This window comes from Mauremys reevesii, linkage group 6 (assembly GCF_016161935.1).
Source record: "Mauremys reevesii isolate NIE-2019 linkage group 6, ASM1616193v1, whole genome shotgun sequence".
Lineage (NCBI taxonomy): Eukaryota > Metazoa > Chordata > Testudines > Geoemydidae > Mauremys > Mauremys reevesii.
This window is the reverse complement of record NC_052628.1, coordinates 94,900,521-94,926,778: the sequence shown is the minus strand read 5'-3', so window position 1 is coordinate 94,926,778 and position 26,258 is coordinate 94,900,521. Positions and strand designations below refer to the sequence as shown.

The window sequence follows — 26,258 nt, the reverse complement described above, 5'->3', positions numbered from 1 at the left end:
CAAGGAAGTGAGACAGCTTATTCCTTAAGGGAGCAGTACAGCAAGGAGGATCCCGATGGATTGATATGCTCATCTCATCCAAAAAGTCAAACAGGCTGTTTTGAGGTGGGTGGTTGCTTAGATGAAGCAACAGCAAGAGTGGTCTCCTCCTTCAAGACTTATTTCTCCTTTTATCCTGATAAAGTTGTCTTGGGAGATAAAAGGCCTGCCTATGCTCTAGTGAGTACAATACTGTTTTCTCTTAGGAGCTGGCATGCAGATGCTCAAGGACCAGAATCCTTGAATCTGGAATCCTTGACAGAATGTAAAGCCTCCTGTACTTTTTCAAACAAGAGTTACATCCCTCAAAGGGTAGGACCTCAATAGTTTGCTGAATTTTCATAGGTATGCTGAAAGACTGCAACCAGGAGGAACTACACATGGTCACTGCCATTGCCGCCATCATCCTGATCACTGAGCAAGCTACATCTAGTGCAGTTTGGAGGGTTGTTCTCATGACCAGATGACCCCCCAGCAAGTATCACCTGGATCAACTCATTGGATTTCTCCAGTAATATAGCCAAGAATTTGCACATCATGTCCCAATAAATAAGAAAAATCACATCAAAAATCAAAAGTCCTTGATTATTGGCTATATGAATTCGCAGTCCTAATGTTGAATAAATCTGCCAACAAAGACAGTCCTGTTTTCTTTTTGTCCTTGGGGATAGATTTCATGAGGCCCTGGCACACTTTCATTAACTGTAATAACCAAAGACCCTGGGGTCAGATGGGAGTAAAAGTATTCCAGTGCTTGTGAAGGAACCTGGTATCTATACTCAATTCTTTTAATATGGGAGGTAAGGATGAGGTGTCTGCCAGAGCATCTCTGTAGGATCCAACACAACTTTAGTAATATGCAATCTTTTAAAAGGATTGATTTCTCTCTGTTGCTTAGGAAAAGCAGGACATCTAGAAACTTCTTGTCACTGGTTGCCAGGATGCACTTTTCACTTGGTTGTGTTCCTGAAGGGGGAACCCAAACCGTAACAAAGTAAATTAAAGATTTGTTCCTGTCTCTTCAACTGCACAGCCAAGGTAAAACCCAAAGTTTTACTGACTAAAGTACATTATGTAATCAAGACAAGACACAAGGCGAAATGGAAACTCCGTTAACGGAGTTTGAGGTACCTAATTAAAAACTGCTCATTCGTTAAAAGGGCACTATCCAGTTAAATCTGGGTCAGAATTTGTTTTCTAAAAATTAACTATTTAAATAACTTAAAACTAATAGAATTATTTCCATGATTTTGTTTTAACTGAAATATAAACAAGGTTTGTTTTGTTTCTTTAAAATGAGTTGCAACCCAAGCTTTACAGTAACAACTACTAGCACATTAAAAACTGAATGTGAAATTAAAGCAACTAATTTTAAACAGAAGTGAGCATAAACAATAGACAAACAAGATGAATGTAAAACAAATTAATTGATGTAGTGAAAAGTAAACTAGATTTTAAATATTATTTTATTTTTACCAAAGTAATATATTAGCAACATAGGTAAGGATATTTTTAAAATTATATGAAAATATTTAATAAATAGGGGGTTAATGAAGCTAAACTTCACCAGGCAGCCGCACTACAGACACAGTATAGTAACATACATGAGCAAAACTTGTATTTAGTTCTACAGTGGTAGAAAGTTGACTGTGATTTTCAAAGGAGCTTAAGGGAGTTAGTTGCCCATTCCCATTAAAAGTCAAAGGGTGCTGGGCTCTTAGCTCCTGTAAGCTCCTTTTCAAACCCAAGGCTTATACATTTTAGTAAACTATTTTTCTACCATTTAAAAAATTTAGCTTACCTGAGTTGGCTTGGGAGCAGACATGGTAGCATCACCACTTTCTGGTTTAGGAATGCTGTCAATTAGCTCCAAGATACCCATCAGCTTTTGGTCAGAGATTTGAACAGAGAGCAAAGGCAGTTGTCCAAAAATTTTGAATCTGTTACATAAATGATGACAGTTATTTCAAATGGATGTATCAATTAAAATGTTGCATTCGTTTTCTTATTACTAACAACATCCTTACTTGGCAGCAAATTACAGAAACAGAAAAAATACTAAATGTAAGCTATATTTCATTTATATTTGAGGAAAAGTTGTTTAATCTATACAAAACTGTGGCTGAACTCATCATCCATCAGATATTTGAGCAATTCTAAGTTCCCTACTGCTACCATGTTCTGTGAAAGGAAGATTCCAAATATCAATTTTAGGGGTACTTTACCCACTTCTGATTTCTCATATCCCACAACCAGGAAGTCCTCTCTGTTATTTACTTGTTTTATTGTATTATTTATAAACACGTCATAAAGTACTGTGTAAGTACAAAACTATTTAAGTGAAGTAAAACACATTTTCTCTATCCCAAGGAGCACGCAATCTAGCACTCCAATTTAACAAAGCACTTAAGTGTTTTGTTGGGTAGGGGCTCTATTATAGACAAGAAACCTAAAACAGTATATGGGGCAACAGTTCAGGAAAAGTTGAGACAAAAGAAAGCAAGAATTTAAAGGAGGAAGATGTTGGAAGACAGGAAATGGGACTTTTCCAAACAGAGGCCCTGATCCTGCAAAGTCTTGCACATATTTAACTTTAGGTGCTGCAAGTAGACTGATTTGAAGTCCCGTGGTATACCTAAGTCTTTGCAGGAGTAGGACCATAAGAAGCAGCATAATTAGGTGTGAACCAGAGACAGGGCCGGCTCCAGACACCAGCCTACCAAGCACGTGCTTGGGGCGGCACCTTGGGACGGGGCGGCACTCGGGGTTTGTTTTTGTTTTGGTTCGGCCGGGCAGCGCTGGGGGGAGGCGGGGCTTGCGAGGCGTGGCGCCGTGCTGTGGGGGCAGGGACTTGGGCGGCGCGACGCGACGCTCGGGGGGGGGACGGGAGACGTGGGCGGCGCGACGCTCGGAGGGGGCGGGGCGGCGCTCGGAGGGGGCGGGGCTCTTTGTTTTCGCTTAGGGCGGCAAAAATGTTAGAGCCGGCCCTGACCAGAGACTAAGAAAGCCATTTGAAATCAAAGATTTTCAACTCTTATAATCTAGCTACATCTGCTTCTCAGATTAAATATAGAACTGCAACACCATTCCTTTTCATTCTTGGACAAGCCAATCTCTTTAAACTGTACTGAAATTTCAAACTGAATCACCAGGTCTCTAGGTCTGACCAAGTCACAGATTTCTTTCTGTAATAAGAACTTTTAAGAGTTCTTCTTCAGTAGTGTCCATAGTTTCAATATTTCTAGAGACACATTTCAAACTGCCTTTTTGTCTCCTAATTTTGCTTTGTCCCTTGGGAACTGGCAAAGTCTATGATCACTACCTGACCTGAAAGTACTTGCCCACCTACTGCCTAGTGATCTGCAATCCAAGACTCTTAATAGTTACCATTGCTCCTGGATTTAAGATAGCAGAAGCGGTCAGAAGCTTTTTAGCTTTTGACTTAAAAAGAAATTGTGCCTTTCCTTGGAAATGAAGACTGACAAAGTCTTTGTTACCATTAGCTCCTATGACGTGCTTTAACTATGTGCCGCCATCTGTGTCTGTATTCTGCAAGCATACTATATATGGCTTTTATTTTATAGATTTCTGGAATACATTGAAGGTTTGAGATGACACGTTGCTCACACAGCGCCGGTACACAGAAGGTAAAATGACTGATAGGCAGCTGATGACGCATCAGAAAAGAGGGCAATGAATAACAGCTGCAGCAGTAGAAATTCTTGTAGGAACAGCAGATTGAAGGGGACAAGGAAGGGGAATGGACCAGGAGCCTTATAGTGGAGACTCAGTAGAAGAAATACCCACAGAAGCAGGTTAACCAGAACTGGGAATGGCCAAGAGATCTGGGGTACAGAAAGACCCTGGATCTTGTGGATGAAGCAAAGCCGATGCAGAGCTGCCTAAGCTCTGCATAAGGGCTCATAAATTGAGGCAATGTGCTGATACCAGCTAGGGAGGCACTTTACCATGGAAGCGAACCTCGTAGTTGTAAACTCCACTGCTCAAGGTAGGCCATCATCTCAGCATCCCTGGAGAGTGGTTTAGATCCCAGGGAGGAATCATCTCTTACTTGGGGATTATAACCTCTCCAGGTCTTTAAGAAAACAGATAACCATCTCATGCAAAAAGACAGACCCACTGTCTACTTTGGCATGGAAGGCTGAAATGGCTGCTAGATGTACCCAGACTGAAGAAATGGCAAGACCCTATTGTTTCAGAAGCAGAAGGTACTCCAATGAGGACTGCATAGGCAGAATTCCACGTTGGGAGGACCAGATGGAGAATAGCTTCCATTTTGCAAAATAAGTGGTCCTGGCAGAGGGTTTTCTACTGCCCAGTAGGACTCTACGGACTTGCTCCAAGCAAGCTTGCTCCTCAAGATTCAGCGATGGAGCTTACAGGCCATCAGATGAAGAGAACCGAGGTTCAGGTGGAGCAGCTGACCATGGTCTTGAGAGATCAGGTCCAGGTGTAGCAGAAGCAGAGACTCCACCCAAAGGCCTATGAGAGTGGTGAACCAAAGTTGCCTGGGCCATGCTGGGCCTATGAGAATGACCACGCCCAGTTCCACTTGATCTTCATCAGAACCTTGTGACTCATCAGAATAGGTGGACAGGCGTAATAGGTGTTCATAAGAGACCACGGGGCTGTGGCCTCGCAGGGAGCAGAACTGGTGGCATTTCCTGCTGTCACAGGTAGCAAACACATCTATAAGGGGAAACCCCCACCATTGGAATGTCCCTTGCCATGTCCAGACGAAGGGACCACTCGTGGTCAGAGGAGAAAGACCTGCTGAGGTGATCCACCAGCTGGTTCTCCACTCCCAGAAGGTACGACGCTTCTAGAGGGACTGAATGTGTTATGCATAACTCCCACAGTTGGACTGCTTCCTGACATAAAGGAGAAGTGTGCACTCCACCCGGCCGATGCAGAACATGGCAGTTGTGTCATCCATGAGAAACTAAACGACCTTGTTCATAAAGTGAAGCAGGAATGCTTGGCAGATGAGGCAGACTGCCCTGAGATCTTTGACACTGATACGAAGAAGAGCTCTTCTTAAGACCATAGACCTTGAGTCCTAAGGGACCCTAAGTGGGCATCTCAGCCAAGCGCTGACGTGTTGGAGACTAGAGATATCGACAGTTGAGGCCGTGAAAAGTGTTCTCATGCACAAACCTCACGGTGGTTCTGCCACCACGTCAGTGAGCCGGAAACGATGATGCCGTGAAGGTGAGTATACCGTGGCCAGCCAGGGTTGGTGAGGTCTGAGACATAGCTTCGTGTGTTGTACTAAGTATGTGCTCAATAGCATGTGGCCCAGAAGACTCAAACACTTCCGAGCTGTCATGACTGAATGCGTCTGGAGGGACCTTATCAGGACCATGATTGCCCGAAACCGATCTTCTGGAAGCAGGACCCTCGCCTGCATGGCATTAAGATCGGCACCAATTAACTCTATCCCTTGCACAGGGATAAGTGTGGATTTATGGGCATTTATCAGTAGACGTAGTGCCCTGAAGGTCGACTGGATAAGACAGATGTTGGGTTCCACCTGAGCTCTGGACCGGCCTCTGATAAGCCAGTCGTTGAGGTACGAAATAAGTGTACTTCCCTTTTTCTGATGAAAGCCTCCACCACCACCATACATTTGGTTGAAATCCGTGGGGCGGTCAAGAGGCCAAATGGAAGCTCTGTGAACTGGCAATGTATGACAAATCTTGGGAACCTTCTGTGGCTATGGAAAATCGATATGTGGAAGTATGTGTCCTTTAAATTGAGTGGGGCATATCAATCTCCTGGATCCAATGAGGGAATAATGGAAGTCAAAGAAATGCAGGACTTTAAGTTCTTGAGATAGTTGAGACAACACAGGTCTAGGATAGGTCTGAAACCATCTTTGGCTTTTGGGCTTAGGTAATGGGAATAGAACCCCTTTCCTCTTAAATGATGCAGAATCTCTTCTATGTCTCCCACCTGAAGGAGGGATTGGATTTCTTGTTACAACAATTGTTCGTGAGAAGGGTCCCTGAAGAGGGATCAGGAGGAGGGGTGGGAAGGTTGGATAGACAAAAACTGAAGGGTGTATCCCATTTCTATTGTGTTAAGTACCCAACGGTCGAAAGTAATGTGGGTGCAGGCATTGAAGAAATGGGAGAGTCAGTTGGAAAACAGAGGGGTAACTGGATCCAATATTGTGGGGACTGAGATGTCAACCTTGAACATCTTGTCAAAATGAGTGCTTTGAGCTCCCTGAGTGTTTGGGGGTGGTCTGCATCAGCCCTGTTGAAGTCGGTAGAGGAGGTCTAGGCCTGAACCCACTGCTCTTCCTCCTTTGCTGGTCCTTTCTGGCTGGCTGGACAAAGTAACAGCCAGTCTGTTGGGGCCTGTAATGTTTCCTGGATATCACTGGAGTATATAGTCCCTGAGATTTCGAGGTCACCTTGGAGTCCTTAAGACCATGGAGTCCAGTGTCTCTTTGCTCTGAAGAGCAAGGACTCTTCAAAAGGGGAGATCCTGGAGGGTTTGTTGTACCTCCTGGGGAAATCCTGACGACTGCAGCCACACGCTTCTGCACATGGTCACTGCCATTGCTGTTGATCTGGCCACAGAATCAGCTGCATTCAGGACTGCCTGCAAGGAGGCCCTTGCCATTGTTTTTCCCTCCTCAATCAGTGAGGAGAACTCCTATCTGGCATCCTGGAGGAGCAAGTCCTTAAATTTTTTAATAGACACCCACATATTAAAGTGATAACAGCCTAAAAAAAAACATGTGATGAAGCTACTATAGGGGGTTTTCCAATAGAGGACAGCATTGGTACCAAGCAGTGGCTAGGGGATAGTTCTCTGCTGCTCTGCAGAACAGGTGGTGCAGAGTCCTGAACCTCCTGGGATGCAGGAACTGGTAGCAAAAAACCAGGTCTCTGGCTGCTGCAAACACCCCTGAAGTAGACATTGCTGCAAACTGACTGGCACACTGTCTGCCCAATGGCAATACCTCTGATGCCAGAGTCAGCAGGGCCTGTGAAGGTACCAGAGCCGGTTTTATTGGCTGTTGCGGTGCTGGAGAGGAAGAGCAGCCCAACAGGGGTCTCACTCTATCCCATGCCTACTTGCCTTTGGCATCAGAGATCGGCTCTTCTCCTGTTTCTGGTGTTACTTCTTGGGTACTGTGGACGAAGATCAGTGCCAACACTCACGACCAGTGAGGGGAGTGCTGCACACTGAAGCTGAAGTGCTTGGTGCTGAGTCTGAACACTGTTCTGAAGCAGGTCTTAGGACTGCCTCCATGAGAAGGACCTTCAACCTCTATTCCTGGTCCTTCTTGGTGCGAGGTTTGAAGTCCCTGCAGATCTGGCAGCGGTCTTTTCTGTGAGATTCCCCCAAGCACTTGAGACAACTCGAGTCCAAGTTGCACAATGGCCTCGACTTGACGCAGGAAGCAGAGGGCTTGAAGCCCAGGTATGCCTCGGCACTGGGGAACAGATGAACCTCGCTGAGCATGGAGGTGTTCAACAACTAACTAACTACTAAAAACTAACACACACTACTACAATAACTATATACACTTAAGAAGAGAAAACCACTAGGAAAAGTGCCTGAGCAATAAAAGTAGTTCCAGCAACCATCATGGGCTGTAAGAAGGAACTGAAGGGGTATGGGTCGGCAGGGCCCTTTATACCGGCTCTATGAGTGTGTGGCACCAGAGGGTGCTGGAGCCAACCCAATGAGTATCACTAGGGGAAAAAATTCCAGCAACTGTGCTCAGGACACGCACACACCTACACTGGAATGGACATGTGCAAGCACTCAAAGAAGAACATCTTGTTCCTTGATCCACCGTAATAGAAAGAGGCAGACACTGTGGATGCTATGCTACTTCCAGGTGAAATTTAGTGGGCTGGTTCCTATCTACAAAGATTAAAAACACCTATAATTCAGTTCTCAGACACTGCGTCTTCATCTCTGAATCACCAACCACCTGCATTTGTCTGGAACACTTCAGCTCTTTCTTGTCAGGTTGAAATTTAAGAATTATAGTATAGTTGGGTCCTTCTTGGTGCAGGGACTATTCCCTTAAAAAGGAATTTATTGTGAACATTTACACAATAGAAAGAAAAACATACTTAGGCATTCTTGCATCAGTGACAACCATTGCCCTGCTAAATTCCACTTTCACATCCATAGGCCGCAAGATATGTTGTGATGAATATTTTAGCTTACGAGCCTCCTTCCAATTTTCATCTAGTGAAAAGAAAACAGTTGTATTATTTTATGCCACAACAGATTTTCCCAACACACTGAATACATTGTGAAAATGGGTTTTGGAGCTGGGGAAGTATAGAATAAGGAAGGATAATGGAGGAAGAGTAATGTTACTTGGCTAGATGCCAAAATCACAAGTGAAATTCTTTGGTCTATATAGTATGCCCCAGACCAGGCTAGGTAACCTTGAGACCTTTTGGCCTCAAAAGTCTACGCAGTTGTAAGAAACTAAAAACTAAGATTATGTCTACATTACAAACCTAAGCCAACCTATATTAGATTGCTGCAGTGGTGCATGTCTACACTACCCTCCTTGGGCTGGTGGCGCACATCCTCACCAGGTGCGCCTCCACCAACCTAAGAGGGCAGTGTGGGGAGCAGAGACCCTGGTCCCTCAGCTCTGCTGGCAGCTCCCTGCCAGGAGCCTGGCTGCCCCACAGGCTTCCGGCATGCTCCCCCCCCACCCAGCTTCCCATTCCCTGCCAAGAGCTGGGGAGGGAGCTGCCCAAGGCTTCTCACCACTGGGGAGTGGGGTTCAGCTGCCCCAGCCTCTTGAGCCCCCCACTCTACACTAGGAGCAGGCGGGGAGCCACTCAGGTTTCTCACCCTGGCTCCCAGCTGGGAGACAGGTCCAAAGCTGCCCCCGCTTCTCACCCTACGAATCGAAGTTGCTGGGGCTTCAGCTCCCAGCTGGGAGCAGAGTCTAGCCCAGCACTCCAGGGGGGCGGGGGCTTTCTGATCAATTTCATGGCTCCTGCGATGCAGTATCTACACGGAGACTTCGTTGCCCTAACTATACCAACATATGCCATATGCCTCTCGTGGAGGTGGAGTTATGATGTCCGTGTAATAGGACATTTACAACGGTGGAAGGAAGGCTGTAGTGTAGACACAGACATAATTAGGTCAACATAAGCTGCTTTATGTCGACCCTAACTGTGTAGTATAGACCAGCCCTAAGGTTGCACAGCTTGGTTGCCAGGCTTAATTAAGGGCTTGGGAAATTCACTGTGTGTAGATGTGTGGGAATCGATTTGCAGTTTTAAAAATATCTATCCCAAAGGCAATCATGGCCTAGAATGTACTCATCTGTGGAAGTGAAGAACAAAATTTACTGGAAACTCAATTGTTGGTTAAAAATTGGCACACCGGTTATCAAAAAGTTTTTTGTTCAGTTGTCTCAACAAAAAGCAATTCATTTTGTGAATACTTACGATGTTTGCAGTAAAGTAGCTGTATACTGCTGAGCTGAATATCAAAGCTATCATAAGCTCTTGACATGATATCTTCAATGGTGCTTTGTCCTACTTTGAGTTCTGACACGTCAGAACGACTTTTACTCGTCATCTTAAAAATCATAAAAAGTAATTAAAATCAGTTTAAAAATCTTCAAAGTACTGGTCATACAAATATTCAACTTCTATCATGATTAGAGGTCAAATATCAAAATTATTTTAATAAATAACAGGATCCATAGGACTAATATACCACATCAGACCAGTAATTTATGTAGTGCAAAATCCTCCCTCCAGTATTAGCCAGAATTAGATACTTTTCAAGAAACCCCATAATGAACCACTATGAAATAAGCTGCCCACAGGAAAAATTGTTTCCTAAACTCCTATTAGTTAGTGAGTGACTTTTGCCCTGAACCATGAGAGCTCATACTCCTTTATAGTTTATTTTATCTAATGTTACTGTGACTGTTAAACATACAACTGTCTAATCTATTTTTTATCCTGCCAAACTAAACTCTCTGTCTCAATGATAACATGTAGCAGAGTTACACAATTTGTAATTAATCCATGGAAATGCATTTTCCTTTTATCAGGTTTTACATTTCTTGCCCTTCAATCTCTTTGGCCATCCTCATGGTCTTTTATTACAAAAAGTTATAAACTTAGAAACGCCCAAATATCCTCAGCACCATTATATATCTTCATGCTGTCCCCTCTTACTCATCTCCTAGCTAATTTAGGCAGCCCTCGTCTTTTTAATCTCACCTCATAACGAAGTCCTCCCATGCCTCTAATCATTTTTGTCATCTACCTTTAGAAACTTTATATTTCTACTCTATGTTTTTGAGGTGGGTTAACAATCTTGAAATACAATGCAATTATGAAGTTCTACCATAGATTAATATAATAGCATTGTAAGTTTTCAATATTAATTTCTAACCCATTCTTCATACATACTCACTTTTTTAAAAACCATGTCAAGTGGCAGGACAAGAATAGAAAATGATGATAAATTCATGATAAAATTTAATTTGTAATGAAATTAAATTTAACATTCTTGTAGGGCGGAAAAATACAAAAGAAACCCACCAGAATAGCATTTAACTTCAAAAAGAGGCACTACACAAAAATGAGGAAGCTAGTTAAATGGAAATTAAAAGGAACAGTCACACGAGTAAAATGCCTGCAAGCTACACAGAAACTTTGTTTAAACAAAAAAAGGCGCAAACTAAATGTATACAAACACAATGATACCATGGCTAAAGAGAGAAAAAGAGGCAGAGACAAAAAGACATCCTTTGAAAACTGCAAGTCAAATCCTATTGAGGAAAATAGAAAGGAGCATAAACTCTGGCAAATCAACTAAAGAAGTATAATTAAGCAGACTAAAAAAGAATGTGAAGAGCAACTACCAAACGACACAAAAGCTAACAATAAAAAATTTAAGTACACCAGAAACAAGAAGCCTGCCAAACAATCAATGGGGCCACTGGACAATCCATGTGCTAAAGGAGGACTCAAGGAAGACAAGGCCATTGTGGAGAAGCTAAATAAATTCTTTGCATTGGTTTCCACTGCAGAGGCTATGAGGGAGATTCCCACACCTATGCCATTCTTCTTAGCAGACAAATCTGAGGAACTGTCCCAGATTGAGACAACAGCAGAGGTGATTATGGAACAAATTGATTAACTGAACAGTAATAAGTCATCAGGACGAGTTCTGAAGGACCTATAATATGAAATTGTAGAACTGCGAACTATGGTACGTAATCTATCACTTAAATCAGCCTCTGCCCCAGATGACTGGAGGATAGCTAATGTAACACAGATTTTTTAAAAGGCTCCACAGGCAATACTGGCAATTACAGGCCAGTAAGCCTAACTTCAGTACCAGGAATATTGGTTGAAACTATAATAGAAGAATAGAATGATCAGACACAGATGAACACACTATGTTAGGGAAGAGTCAACACAGCTTTTGTAAAGAGAAATCATGCCTCTCTAATCTATTCTTTGAGGGTGTCAACAAACATGGACAAGAGTGATCCAGTGGATTTAGCGTACTTGGACTTTGAAAATGCTTTTGACAAGGTCCCTCACCAACAGCTCTTAAGCAAAGTAAGCAGTCATGGAATAAGAAGGAAGGTACTCTAATGGAAAATTAACTGTTTAAAAGTAGGAAACAAAGGGAAGGAATAAATTATCAGTTTTCACAGTGGAGAGGGGTAAATTGCAGGGTCCCACAAGGATCAGTACTGGGACCAGTGTTGTTCAACATATTCACAGATGATGGTAAAAAGGGGGTAATCAGTGACATGGCAAAGTTTGCAAATGATACAAAATTACTCAAGATACTTCAGTCCAAAGCTGACTGCAAAGACTTAGGGCATGGCTACACTTGCAGATGTAGAATGCTGTGAGTTAAACCTGCCTTCGGAGAGCACAGTAGGGAAAGCGCTGCAGTCTGTCCACACTGAAAGCTGCTTGAGCACTGGCGTGGCCACATTTGCGGCACTTGCAGCGGCATTGGGAGCAGAGCATTATGGACAGCTATCCCAGCATGCAAGTGACTGCAACGTGCTTTTCAAAGGGGGGGAGGGGTGTAGACGAGTGGACTCACCCCTGCGGCGCTTCCTGCTGGTGATTTCCGGGAATTAGCTCGTTCCAGCTCCGGAGCACCCTCTGCAGACCGGTGATCCACCTGTCCTCTGGCCCCCGTGTTCCTCCCTGGACCCCAGTGCCCCTTTAACTGGGGTGCTGCCCCCTGGCAGTACCCCACCAATCTGGGTCTCCCCTCCCTGGGGAACTCCCAACCCACTATCCCCACCTTGCCTCAGTCTTGGCTACTGCCAGTCATCACTTAGCCCCCATTCCCTGGGGCAGACTGCAGTGTATCAGCCACTCAACATAGGCAAAGGGGTTTGGACCTGCTGCCTCGGCCTACCTGTGGCTACCCCTCTGTAGCCCCAGTACCTGTCTGGCCTTACACTAGGCTGCAGCCTGGGGGGTTTACCAGGCAGAGCCCTACAACTCCCTTGCCCTATTCCCCAGCCCTGCTTCCCTCAGGTACTTTCTCTCAGCTTTCAGCAGCCAGGCCCTTCTCTCTCTGAACACACAGAGAGACTGAGACTGCTTCAGCCCAGCAGTCCCTTTATAAGGCCAGCTGAGTCAGTTTGGGGCATGACCATAGCTGCAGCTGTTTCCCCACTCATCCTAGACTGTTCTCCCAGCCTGCCAGCCCTCTCAGAGGGCTGGTTCCAACCCTGTCAGGGCTGGAGCGGGTCACCACCCCACTACAGGGGGCTGGAGTATAACAAGGAGTTTGTTGTGTGTATGTGGGGGGAGAGAGAGTGGGGTTTTGGGGGGCTGAGAGCATGTCAGAATGCTGTCTTGTAAGTTCAGACAGCAGCAGACCCCCACCACACACACACAGCATTCCACACTAATGGCTTGCATGCCAGCTGTCAGAAACAGAGCTTTGAAAGGGCATTTCCGCATTCCTACAGGAGTTCCAAACAACGACATGAGTGGCCACTTGACTTAAGGGGATTATTGGACGTTTCCGGAGGCCAATCAGAGTGCAGTAACCCTACACCTCATTCACACTGACGCCCGTGCGTTGTAGCCAAGGCGCAGCAAACGTTATTCCTCTCGCCAAGGTGGAGTACCAGCAGCGCTGTAGCCGCGGAGTCAGAGCGCTCTACGTGCCTTGCCAGCATGGACAGGGAGTGAGCTAGGGCGCCCGGGGCTCCTTTATTGCACTGTAACTTGCAAGTGTAGCCAAGCCCTTACAAAGGGATTTCACAAAACTGGGTGACTTGGCAACAAAATGGCAACTAAAATTCAATGTTGATAAATGCAAAGTACAGCACTTTGGAAAAGAATCCCAACTATGAATTGAAAGAATTCTAAATTAGCGGTTACCACTCAAGAAAGAGATCTTGGAGTCAACATTGATAGTTCTCTGATCTGCTCGGTCTGCAGCAGCAGTCAAATAAGCTAACAGAATGTTAGGACTCATTAGGAAAGGGATAGATAATAAGACAGAAAATAGCATAATGCCACCATATAAATCCATGGTACGCTCACACCTCACATACTGCGTATAGTTCTGGTCGCCCCATGTCAAAAAAAGATATATTAGAAATTAGAATCAGAAAAGGTACTGAAGGGCAATAAAAATGATCAGGAGTATGGAACAGATTCCTTATGAAGTTATGAAGTGAGATTAAAAAGACACCAACTGTTCATTTTAGAAAAGAGATGACTAAGGGGGGATATGATAGAGGTCTATAAAATAACAAATGGTGTGGAGACTAAACAGGGAAGTGTTACTTACCCCTTCACATAACACACCAGAGGTCACCCAATTAAATAAATAAGCAGCAGGTTTAAAACATAAGGAAGTACTTCACTAAATGCACAATCTATGGAACTCGTTGCCAGGAGACATTATGAAGGGAAAAAGCATAACCGGATTCAAAAAAGAATTACATATATTCGATGGATAGGTCCATCAATGGCTATTAGCCAAAATGGTCAGGGGTGCAATCCCATGCTCTAGGTGTCCCCCTTAACCTCTGACTGCAAGAAGCTGGAACTGGATGACAGAGGAGGTTCACTCTATAATTGTCAGATGTGTCAGGGAAAGAACAGAACAGGACACCAGCCACTGTTGGAAGACAGGATACTGGGCTAGAGGGACCAATTCTTATGTCTTATATCTGAAGCTGAACCCAGCAACCAGCTCCATCAGCACTGGTTCAGTTTCAGCAGCTGTCTTAGTATGTACATATTAGGATGGAAAACGAATGAATTCTGAAGTGTGTGTATCCAGGAATGCCTGTGATCACACAGACTCCAAAAGCTTCTGTGGTGCAATAAGACTGCCAGTGACAGGCATAAACTGAACATACAGTTCGACCACCTTAAGCATCCTGCTAGAGATCAATCCAGTGGCGTTTTATTAGCAAAGCGGTCACGTCCCTTTGGGATTTGCCGTGATGATGATGATGATGCAGTTATGAGTGCTCGACATTTTTGCAAATCTGGTCCTTGGTGTCTCACATGGGGCAACCAGAAATTAGGAACAAACAATCAGTAGTAAACTGTGAACATTCTCGTTTTGATGTTTGTCTTAAGTGGTTAAGCCTTTGTGATTCTGGGAAGTCTGGTGGCAGAGGAGGAACAGTCTATAGTTCTCTAGGTTAACTTTTTTTACCCATATGCTGCAATCTCTTGCCTCATTCACTACACACCATCCAACATCTGTGGCAGAAGAGACCACCATCCTATATACAACAGCCATATTTATACACAACGGATTCATTCATTCTAGATGAACTTTGGAGCACTAGACTTTGAAACCTTAATGATTTTAATGTAGTTTTTTATGTAATTTCCTATATTTCAAAAAAACCCTGAAAACTTAGTTTCTATATGTGGAACCATATTGCCCCCAACATGGGTTGTCAACAGCATAAGGACCTTAAGATCCACAGCACAGACTTCTACCACTTGAGCTAATGATGTAAATGGCAATCAGTAGTAGGCTGTTATTTTCTATGTAGAACAGCCACAGGACCAGAAGAGGAGCGAGAGCTGGGACACATATTTTGCCAATTAATTTCACAGCAGAGGAATGTAGATTCAGGATTCCTGGGTTACGTATCAGGTTCTGGACAGAAGTGTGCATTAGTGGTTACCAACTCTATTGCTAGGGCTCTAGTCCTTCTCCCTCTCCACTCCTTTACAAACACTCCTTACCAGCTCCTCTCGCCTCTGCTTCCTTCCACCCACAGGCTCCTGCTGCTCCCACATTTCCACTCCTCTGCATTTCTGCCAGGAGCCAACAGAGGGAGCATTTAGTGATAAAGCTGCGAGTTTGTCACAGAAATCTGCAGCGGTCCGTGCTCCTGGCTCAGGGACAACTCAGGCAGTCCCTGTGCCAGGTGCACTGGCCGCTGCTGGGGCAGTCTCGGGCCATCACGCCCCCATGCTCCCCCTGAGCAGCAGCGTTTGGGTGTGGAAGAGGGCAAGGGGAGTGGGGCATGGGAAAGGGTGAGGTGAGCTCTGGGCAGCACTTGCCTGGGAGGCTCCCCGGAAGCAGCGACATACACCTCGCTCAGCAGCTGAGGGGAGGCATGGCCAGGCAGTTCTGTGGGCTGCCTCCGGCCAGAGCACTGGTTTCGCAGCTCCCATTAGCCGGGAACCACAGCCAAGGGACTTGTGGGGGCAGTGCCTGCAGGTCAAAGGCCATGAATTTTTGTTTACTGCCTGTGACCTGTCTGTGACTTTTACTAAAAATACCCATGACTAAAATGTAGTCTTATTTGGTGCACAGTCTCCCGGCTGTCAGTTCCTGTGCCTGGTGCCACAGCATCCCCCAGTATCCAGGTGAAGCTCCTGAAGGGAAGTGCTGCTCAGCCTCAGAAGTCCTAGTGTGGCACATGCCTGATGCATATGGAATCTTCAATGATTTTAACTTCCAAACTCTAACAAGTCTCTACTGAGCATGTACAGAGTTTTCATAGGCTTATGCTTAGGCCAAAGTTTTCATGCAGGTACCTAAAAGAACATCCTGTGGCGACCATGCTGTCAAACATCAAACCCCTATTCCAAAAACATGGAGGTGCTAAACATTCTCAACAAAGTTATTTTAAGATTTTTTTTTTAATATGGGCAAAACATTTTTCCCTAATCTTGTTCTCAGAAACAAGTAAACCATTTTAGCTAAAAGAGTCAAAAAAATTCAGCCTGAGACAGACACCCAGAATGCAAAATTTCAGCCCAAATCATTATAGTTTGCTGTTGCTTAAAATTTTGCCAAACAGTCTTACAATGGGATAAGCAAACTTAATATGCAGTGCTGTCAGTGTCACCTATATATATAGATATATATATCAGTTGCCAACATACAAAGAAGGGGAACATGCTATTTTAAATTCTGTTAGTTCAATAAGGCGGCAATCATCCTGGGGCAGGAATAATATTTTCTGTGTTTGGTATAGGGTGACCAGACAGCAAATGTGAAAAATCGGGACAGGGGGTAATAGGAGCCTATATAAGAAAAAGACTCAAAAAATCGAGACAGCCCCTATAAAATCGAAACATCTGGTCACCCTAGTTTGGTATGGTGTTAAGCATGCTAATAGCATTTGATATACATTTATTAATTTACCTTTGCTTGCTTTTTCCTTACAATTTAAATAATCTATTACATTTAATATAGAGGATAAATATTTTGAAGTTTTGATTAAATCCTATACTCAAATGATCATTCTATTCAATCCATATCATTTTAGTGGATAATGAACAAGAAAAGAGCATTGGCAAGGGGTGGGAGGAAAAGGACAAACAGTATTCAATTAAAAATATTGTGTTAACCACATATGTCAGAGTAAGAGAGATTCTGTTTCTTTGTATTCCAAAATAGCATCAGGGATGCCAGGATTAAAAACTGTTAAGAACAATTTTCATGCATTACTTTACGGCATTCAAAGATTCGCAAAGGAAGTGGCCTCATTTTTGTCATCTACTCTATCCACTCTAAGCGGATTAGAGAAGTGTTCAGAACAGGAGAAGAAATCCAGACTTGTCTAGAAAGCAGTTTAAAATGAATCACCACTATTTAAATTGAATAGGAACATTTAAATAAATCCATTATATTCTACAGAATTTAAGTTCATTTTTAACATACTACAATAAATAGAAGCCAAATTATCACAATAAATCATTTCATGAGTGGAAACTGTACCTGTAGGTTACCAAGATCCAGAAGTAGTAAATTTGACGTAGATTCATAAAATCCATTTTGTGGAACAAGGACGTATGAAGCCATTAAATTAATTTTTAGATTGAGAACTTTCTGTGTTTCAATAACATATAATAATCCTAGAAAATAATCACATTGAGACAGGTAAGGAGCCAATATGAAACCATGACTTTAAACGTATTTTAAATAAATTATGGTGATAAGGTATGAAGCAGAGGACAAATTTCATTACAATAGGATTACTAAAATATACAGCTGAAACTGTAAACTGTTCAACCACATCAAACTTAGTCAACCATCCCAAATGTACAGTATCCTGGTTTATTCTGATAGATCTCAATTCTCTTTACTGGTTACACATTCATAAATGTACTTCTTATTAATGTAGTTCTTTTCAGTGTTCAAAGTACCCATGAATAATAATCAATCACCTTGTCAGTCCCAATGAATATAGCATAAATGATGACAAATAAGACACTTTCTCTAAGAGATCACAACAGCCAATTTCATGAGGACTGTGTGACACTGTAGGCTTAATACACTGGAATTAAATTACAATACAAAAATATTCATGTGACAATGAGATTTGCTTTTAATCAAAGTTTAAATCCTCAATATATTTCCCATCTACTATAACTATCTTAGTCTAATAATTTCTGAGTCATTGTTCAGAATAAAATGATTTTCTCAAATCATTTTTACAAAAGATTCTATTACCTAAAGTCAGTCAACTATCTCTAGCCCCAAGAATTCAGCAATCATGACACAAAAAATAAAGAAATAAATCAGACTGGTTTAAAAACAACAAGATTTAAAATATACACACACTGCCTTTTGATTTATTGAATTTTAAGCCTCAACTACTAATTTATCTATGATCATTAACCAACGTAGTTAAGAGGGGAAGTGAAGACTGTAAACTAGAAATGAAAAAAGGGGGAAGCAGACAGCTACCAATATACGTCAGAAGTCATTAAGTGGAGAAAATTGATAATGTAAGTTAAAGATAACAAGGAAAATCCATGTCTGACAGAGCTAAGGACAAGGAGGAGTCTCTCTTCATTTTGTTTCTTTTGTTAAGTATATTAGGAACAAAAGAATGCCTAACAATGACAGAGGTCCATTTCTAGATGAACTTGATAAAAATGTTAATAATAATTCCGAAGAGGCAGAAGTGTTTATTTAAATCTTCTGTATTTGTAAAGAAGCAGGATGATATATTCATACAATATGAGGATAATAAAGTCATTTGCAATCCCATAGTAACTGAGGACAACAAACAGCTTCTAGTAGGGATGAACATTTTAAAAGTCAGTAGGCCTGGATTACTTGCACCCAAGAAGTCCTAAAAGAGTTGTCTGAGCCACCATGCAAGTGATTAACCCCAGCCCAGATCTTTGTGGGTGGTGGTGGGGCTGAAGCCAGAGCCAGGAGCTCTGTGGGCAGCAGGGGGCTGAAGCCCAAGCCTGAGCCCCACTTGGGCAGGGCTTCCAAGCCTGAGCAATTTAGTTTGGCAGGCCCACCTGTGGCATGCAGACCCGAAATTTCCCTGCTTTCCACCCCCAGTAGGCCCTGTGCATCATTTCCTATACTGAGGCACTTCCTGTACTCAGGCACATGTGTTTATCTGGCAGCCCACTCAGCACATGTTGTGTTGAAACCAATTTGAAAAGTTACTGTAGAAATAATGTTATTAATGAACCATTTTCTGAAGAAAAATGGAGGAAAGGGGAGTACTGAAGGGGAGTCGATTGCCTCCTGCAGCAAAAGATGGGTTGACAAATGAGGTTCCAAACAGCAGTAAAAAGCCAAGAAACCACAAATACGATCCAAAATATTTGGAATATGAATTCACAAATTTAAGGATTTGTGTTCCTCAATACAAGCTCACCCCTCCCATTAGGTGCATATTTATTTTTATTTTTTACTACTAGATATAAAGATTGTCTTACTTCTGCGCTGCCGTCAGAGCTGGGTGGCTGGAAAGTGGTGGCTGCTGGCCAGGCGCCCAGCTCTGAAGGCAGCACTGTCAGCAGCAGCACAGAAGTAAGGGTGGCCATGGGCAGCTGGAAAGTGGTGGCTTCTGGCCCAAGGCCCAGCTCTGAAGACAGCAACATAGAAGTAAGGGTAGCAATACCATAAGAAGTAAGCAGCATCCTTACTTCTATGCTGCTGCTGGCGGTGGCACTGCCTTCAGAGCTGGGCTCCTGGCCAGCAGATGCCAACCTCCAGCCATCCAGCTCTGAAGGCAACTCTGCCGTCAGCGGCAGTGCAGAAGTAAAGGTGGCAATACCACAACCCCTCTACAACAACCTTGCAATGCCCTCACTATCCCCTTTTGGGTCAGGACCCCTACAGTTACAACACTGTGAAATTTCAGATTTAAATATCTGAAATCATTAAATTTATTATTTTTAAAATTCTATGACCATGAAATTGACCAAAATAGACCATGATTTTGGTAGGACCCTGATCCTAAGGTACCCGCGTGTGTGTGGAGTAGAAGGTATGTACTGTTAAGTGGTTTAACTTTTCATTTCCTTGTTTTGTGGGTTTGTGTCAGGTATGCAACAACTCTGTTTCCAAAGAAAAACTTTGTATGTATTAATTATATAAGGTAACAGGGCACATTTCTTGTACTCAATGAACGCCAAAATGTTATATAACTTAAAAAACATATCTCAAAACCTTCTGAAACCAGTGATCGTTTTACCCTTTTATTGTACTGACATTTTGCTCTTTATTTAAATTTCATCTTATCATGTTTTTGTGGAAAACTTTAAATCATCTTAGTACTTATATGGCCCCCATCACCACAGTAAATGGGTATCTATATGAAAACATTTCCTATTTTTGTTTCTTTGCAATTAATACATTAATCAGCAGTTATGATACATTTACAACACAAGTTTATTTTAAAAATTCAGCTAAAAGAAAAAAGTCTCCAAAATTTATCAAAAACTGCATCACTGAAAATGTTTATTAACATTCACCTGTCGATGTCTTCTCACGAAATTCTTCAAGCTTCATCAAAGTTGCTGAGGTCAGTTGCTCTAAATGTACATCTTTTGGAGGCCTGAAGAAATCCACTAAACTATTCACAGTCCTCTGTTAAAATAAGATATAATAAACATAAAAAAAATTAATGCTTACATCAGATTTTTAGAAGACTAATGCTTCATAACATATTTTTTACTTACTGCATCATATATTATTTCCAATGGTTGTGATTCAATTCTAAGCTTCTGATCAGCTTTCTCATCTAAAGGATTGGTCTCAAACATTATGCTCAAAAGTGATGTATTGTTTTCCGAATGGACTGTTCGAGAAGATAGCAGACAGGGTATGAATTTTTCTTGAGACATGCCTGTAACTTCAAATGTGCTTATTTTTGTTTCAAACCTGTATAAAGTGAAAACAGTATAGAAATTACATTTAAATTGAATGTTTAAATAAACAGCAGATGTCTTATAGACTACAAGATAAGTAGCAGGTGCCAGGTTAAAAGAACAAATCTCCTCCTCCATTAAAACAAGTCTAAGGAATTGTCTATATTTAATTTGCGACAAGCTGTGGAGTGAATCTACCTGGCACTAGCCCACAATGGACTGTCTACATGGACCCTGCTGATGTGTAATATTAACATCTCCTCAAAGCACTTTCATCTACTCCCACGTCAGAAAGGACTATACGAAAGCATATTACCAGTACATCAGCAGGATCCACAAGAACAGTTAGTCCATAGCAGGACTCACTCTCTCTACAGTAACTCCTCACTTAATGTCATCCCAGTTAACGTTGTTTCGTTATTAGGTTGCTGACCTATTAGAGAACATACTCCTTTAAAGTCCTGCAATGTTCCCTTATAATGTTGTTTGGTTCCCCCTCAATTGGTGCTCTTGGGGAGCAAGAGGGAATTGTCCCATTCCACCCGCCCGGTGCTCCAGCCAGGAAGTGGGGTGGGAGCACAGGGGCTTGTCCCATTCCGCCTACCCAAGTCTCCTGCCGGGGAGCAGGGTCGGGATGCGATGTCTTGCCCCGTTCTGCCCGCCCGGCGCTCCTGTCGGGGAGCAAGGTCGGAGCACAGGAGTCTTGCCTCATTCTGCCTCCCCAGCATTCCAGCCGGGGAGCAAACAAGCCCCCACGCCCCCACCCCGCTACGCCCCGCCTCAACCAAGCTTCACAATCATCATTGGTGAGTACAGTATTAAATTGTTTACAATTATTTAAAACTTACACTGTATATGTATATAATGTCTTTTGTCTGGCAAAAAAAATTCCTTGGAACCTAACCCTCCCCCCACTTACATTAATTCTTATGAGGAAATTGGATTCGCTTAACATCATTTCACTTAAAGTTGCATTTTTCAAGAACATAACTAGGACGTTAAGTGAGGAGTTACTGTATTTAATATAGGCATAGCTGTGTGAACCAATGGCTGTGAACCAGCGTATGCCTGGCCATGGCAGAATAGTAACACACCAGGTATTGGCTAACCAAGTAAGCATATCCCTGACCCGAGAGGATAGTATAGAGACACACAGCTCTCTCAAGTAATTACACAAACACATTCATAAGAGACGATACAGGAACACACCAACCTCTCGGAAGATTAGGATGGGATGACAAATAATAGATAAGGATGTTTTGTTCTAACTAGGAGGTACAAGAATAAGGGTGGTATCTAACAATGTCTGCAGTGTAATAATTAACTTGTTTTTATCAATGTATAAAAGGAGAAGTCATAGGAGGGGCATCTTTGTACTCGCTGAAGGAACAGCATCCTCATGTGCTGACTGAGCAGGTACCATTGTTACAGGCATACATGTGTTAGTGTACCTGTAATCAATGAACCAGGGTGCTAGTACCGTGCTTGTCGACAATAAACCTGGCTGAGCGCCTTCACCACCGATCTGAGCCTGTGGTCTTTCCTTATGAATCACACCAAGGTCTACTGAATCAGTAAGCTACTTTCTCTGCTAGTGCAGCTGACATAGGAGCTCCAAGAGTAGCTGCTAGGTTAAATTAGTGCAGTAATTTAACCTAGCAGCACTAACAACTTGCCATCAAAATGGAACATTTTTCCTAACCAATTATTTTCCTTCTTCAGCATCTTTTCTGCCAATCAAGATGGTCTGGTTTCACCCACATAGTTGATATTGGGCATTTAGTGTACTGGATGAAATACATCACATGAGGTCAACTGAGAGCTCTCTAAAAAAAAACAGGAGTACTTGTGGCACCTTAAAGACTAACAAATTTATTTAAGCATGAGCTTTCGTGAGCTACAGCTCACTTCTTCGGATGCATAGAATGGAACACACAGACAGGGGATATTTATACATACAGAGAACATGAAAAGGTAGAAGTATGCATACCAACAGGCAGAGTCTAATCAATTGAGATGAGCTATCGTTAACAGGAGGAAAAAACTTTTTGAAGTGATAATTAAGATGGCCCATAGAAGGTGTGAGGAGAACTTAACATAGGGAAATAGATTCAATTGGTGTAATGACCCAACCATTCCCAGTCTTTGTTTAGGCCACAGTTAATTGTATCTAGTTTGCATATTAATTCAAGTTCAGCAGTTTCTCTTTGGAGTCTGTTTTTGAAGTTTTTTTGTTGCAAAATTGCCACCTTCAAGTCTGTCACTGAGTGGTTAGAGAGGTTGAAGTGTTCTCCCACTGGTTTTTGAATGTTATGATTCCTGATGTCAGATTTGTGTCCATTTATTCTTTTGCGTAGAGACTGTCCGGTTTGGCCAATGTACATGGCAGAGGGGCATTGCTGGCACATGATGGCATATATCACGTTGGTAGATGTGCAGGTGTACGAGCCCCTGATGGCGTGTCTGATGTGATTAGGTCCTATGATGGTGTCACTTGAATGGATATGTGGACAGAGCTGGCATCGGGCTTTGTTGCAAGGATAGGTTCCTGGGTTAGTGTTTATGTTGTATGGTGTGCGGTTACTGGTGAGTATTTGCTTCAGGTTGGGAGGCTGTCTATAAGCGATCCATTGTCTACAGCCAAGCTCTAAGATACAACCGTATTTGCTCCAATCCCTCAGACAGAGATAAACACCTACAAGATCTCTATCAAGCATTCTTAAACCTACAATACCCACCTGCTGAAGTGAAAAAACAGATTGACAGAGCCAGAAGAGTACCCAGAAGCCACCTACTACAGGACAGGCCTAAAAAAGAAAATAACAGAACACCACTAGCCATCACCTACAGCCCCCAACTAAAACCTCTCCAGCGCATCATCAAAGATTTACAACCTATCCTTAGAGATGATCCCTCACTCTCACAGATCTTGGGAGACAAGCCAGTCCTCGCTTATAGACAGCCTCCCAACCTGAAGCAAATACTCACCAGCAACCGCACACCATACAACATAAACACTAACCCAGGAACCTATCCTTGCAACAAAGCCCGATGCCAGCTCTGTCCACATATCCATTCAAGTGACACCATCATAGGACCTAATCACATCAGACACGCCATCAGGGGCTCGTACACCTGCACATCTACCAATGTGATATATGCCATCATGCGCCAGCAATGCCCCTCTGCCACATACATTGGCCAAACCGGACAATCTCTACACAAAAGAATAAATGGACACAAATCTGACATCAGGAATCATAATATTCAAAAACCAGTAGGAGAACACTTCAACCTCTCTGGCCATTCAGTAACAGATTTAAAGGTGGCAATTTTGCAACAGAAAAGCTTTAAAAACAGATTCCAACTAGAAACTTCTGAACTTGAATTAATATGCAAACTAGATACAATCAATTTAGGCTTAAATGGAGACTGGGAATGGCTGAGCCATTACACACATTGAATCTATTTCCCCAAGTTAAGTATCCTCACACCTTCTTGTCAAACTGTCTTAAATGGGCTATCTTGATTATCACTATAAACGTTTTTTTTCTCCTGCTGACAATGGCACATCTTAATTAATTAGCCTCAGAGTTGGTTGGGCAACTCCCACCTTTTCATGTTCTCTGTACGTATATATATCTCCTCACTATAAGTTCCATTCTATGCATCCGATGAAGTGGGCCCACGAAAGCTCATGCTCAAATACATTTGTTAGTCTCTAAGGTGCCACAAGTACTCCTGTTCTTTTTGCGAATACAGACTAACACGGCTGCTACTCTGAAACATGCCAATTTAGTGACTGTTTGGAAATTTGAATTGAAATTGAAACATTAATACACACTTTAAAAGCATATTCAGTGTATGAAAAAATACGTGTATCTGAAAGTATAATAGATTTGAAAAGTATGAACAGAGACTAGCTTCCTTATACAGCTGTTGTTTTTTATGACAATATCAGTGCATTGATTTGTAAGCCAAGTCTAAATGAGCTCTCCCTGACAGCTAATGATGAGCTGGGGGGAAGGCTTCAGGACCATACTGTATTTACATTCACACCTAATCTACCTACATATCCAGCAAACAGAGCTGTGTTGCTCAAGTGACAGATTTTGGCTGGGGTTGGGTTACAAAAACACTTGAATGTGGGGTAGGGGTGGGAATGAAATGTTGTTGTTCTTATTGTATGAGTAAAGAGCAGTAGAAATGTACTTAGCCTGTGCTGATTGAGGGCATCAAGAGAGAGGGTGGGGACCTGTCCCTCTCCACTGTTTAAAGACAGAGCTGATTAGGCTCCATAGATAGTCTTTTGTTCTGTTAAGTGACCACTGCAGCTGAAATCACTGATAATCAGGTCTAAGTGCTTAGTCCTGCTGTGGGGACAGTATTCCTGTAGGGACAGTGTTTTTGTGTAAAAGACAGCCCAGACTGCACTAGCAGCGAGGTTCCCCCACTGAGAGCTCAGCTGAAATCACTGAAAGCTGGGTGGAACCTCAAGAGACCAACTCGCAGAGGTCACAGTGGCAGGTGGCAGCAGAAGGTGACTGTGCAGGGCCATTGGCAACAGAGTGGTGGAGTGAACGGTGGCACAATGAACAGCCGTGGCCAGAGCGAACAGTGAGCAGCTAGAGGAACGAGCAAGGTGCCTTCTTGCCCCCCACCTGGGAGGTGTACTCAAGTGAAAGCACCTCTGAACTCTGAGTCTCCACTGACCAAGGACAACACCAGTGAGTGGAGTGAGGTGGAGGGAAAAGTGAGGGGCACGTTAAATAAACATTTGTTTGTTGGACTATATTTTAGTGACTTTGCTCCAGAATGCTAGATTTGTAACTGGGAATGGAAACTTATATAAATGTTTCCTAATAGGCCAAGATTTTTAAAATGCATTATTTGCCAAGGTTATCATCTCACATTGTTGCTATCTTGATAGGTCATTATGTTGGGGAGTTTCTGTACTAAACATTTTTATTATTATAATTAATTTTTACATAAGAATGGTCATATTGGGTCACACCAATGGTCCATATAGCCCAGTGGTCAAGGCCAGGTGCTTCAGAGGGAATGAACAGAACAGGTAATCATCAAATGATCCATCCCCTGTTGCCCATTCCCAGCTTCCGGCAAACAGGCTAGGGACACTCAGAGCATGGTGTTGCATCCCTCCCCATCCTGGTTAATAGCCACCGATGGACCTATTCTCCAGGAATTTATCTAGTTCTTTTTTTAATCCTGTTATAGGACTTCCCTCTTATCCCATGATGGCTTACTTTTCAAAAGTCAATTTAAATTAAATACATTTTTTTAAAAGTTTATGTTTTTAGAAATCTAGACCTGTTATATGTTTTGGTGTAACTTGCATTATCCTTATGTTAAATTTGCATTATACTAACAAAACATTTACTTTATTCATATCTCTTTTATATATCTCATCGGTCCTGACACACAAACCCTGTAAATTCAAACACACACACCCCCCATTTCAATTCCTGGGGAAACCACTGACTTCAAGAGAAACTCTACAACCTCACCTCCCCAAATCTCTCTCCACCCCCC

General features: G+C 42.7%; 1 protein-coding gene across 4 annotated transcripts in view; it reads right to left on the bottom strand.

The window, feature by feature from the left end:
• VPS13A (vacuolar protein sorting 13 homolog A) overlaps positions 1 to 26,258 on the bottom strand; it is a 303,373-nt gene that overhangs the window by 199,101 nt on the left and 78,014 nt on the right. For all 4 annotated transcript variants that reach the window (XM_039545239.1, XM_039545242.1, XM_039545240.1 and 1 more), the window contains 6 exons: positions 20,517 to 20,718; positions 20,310 to 20,424; positions 17,299 to 17,435; positions 9,519 to 9,651; positions 8,166 to 8,283; positions 1,841 to 1,979 (listed from right to left, as the gene is read on the bottom strand). In XM_039545239.1, the coding sequence (XP_039401173.1) occupies positions 1,841 to 1,979; positions 8,166 to 8,283; positions 9,519 to 9,651; positions 17,299 to 17,435; positions 20,310 to 20,424; positions 20,517 to 20,718 (844 nt within the window). The remainder of the gene's footprint in view (positions 1 to 1,840; positions 1,980 to 8,165; positions 8,284 to 9,518; positions 9,652 to 17,298; positions 17,436 to 20,309; positions 20,425 to 20,516; positions 20,719 to 26,258) is intronic.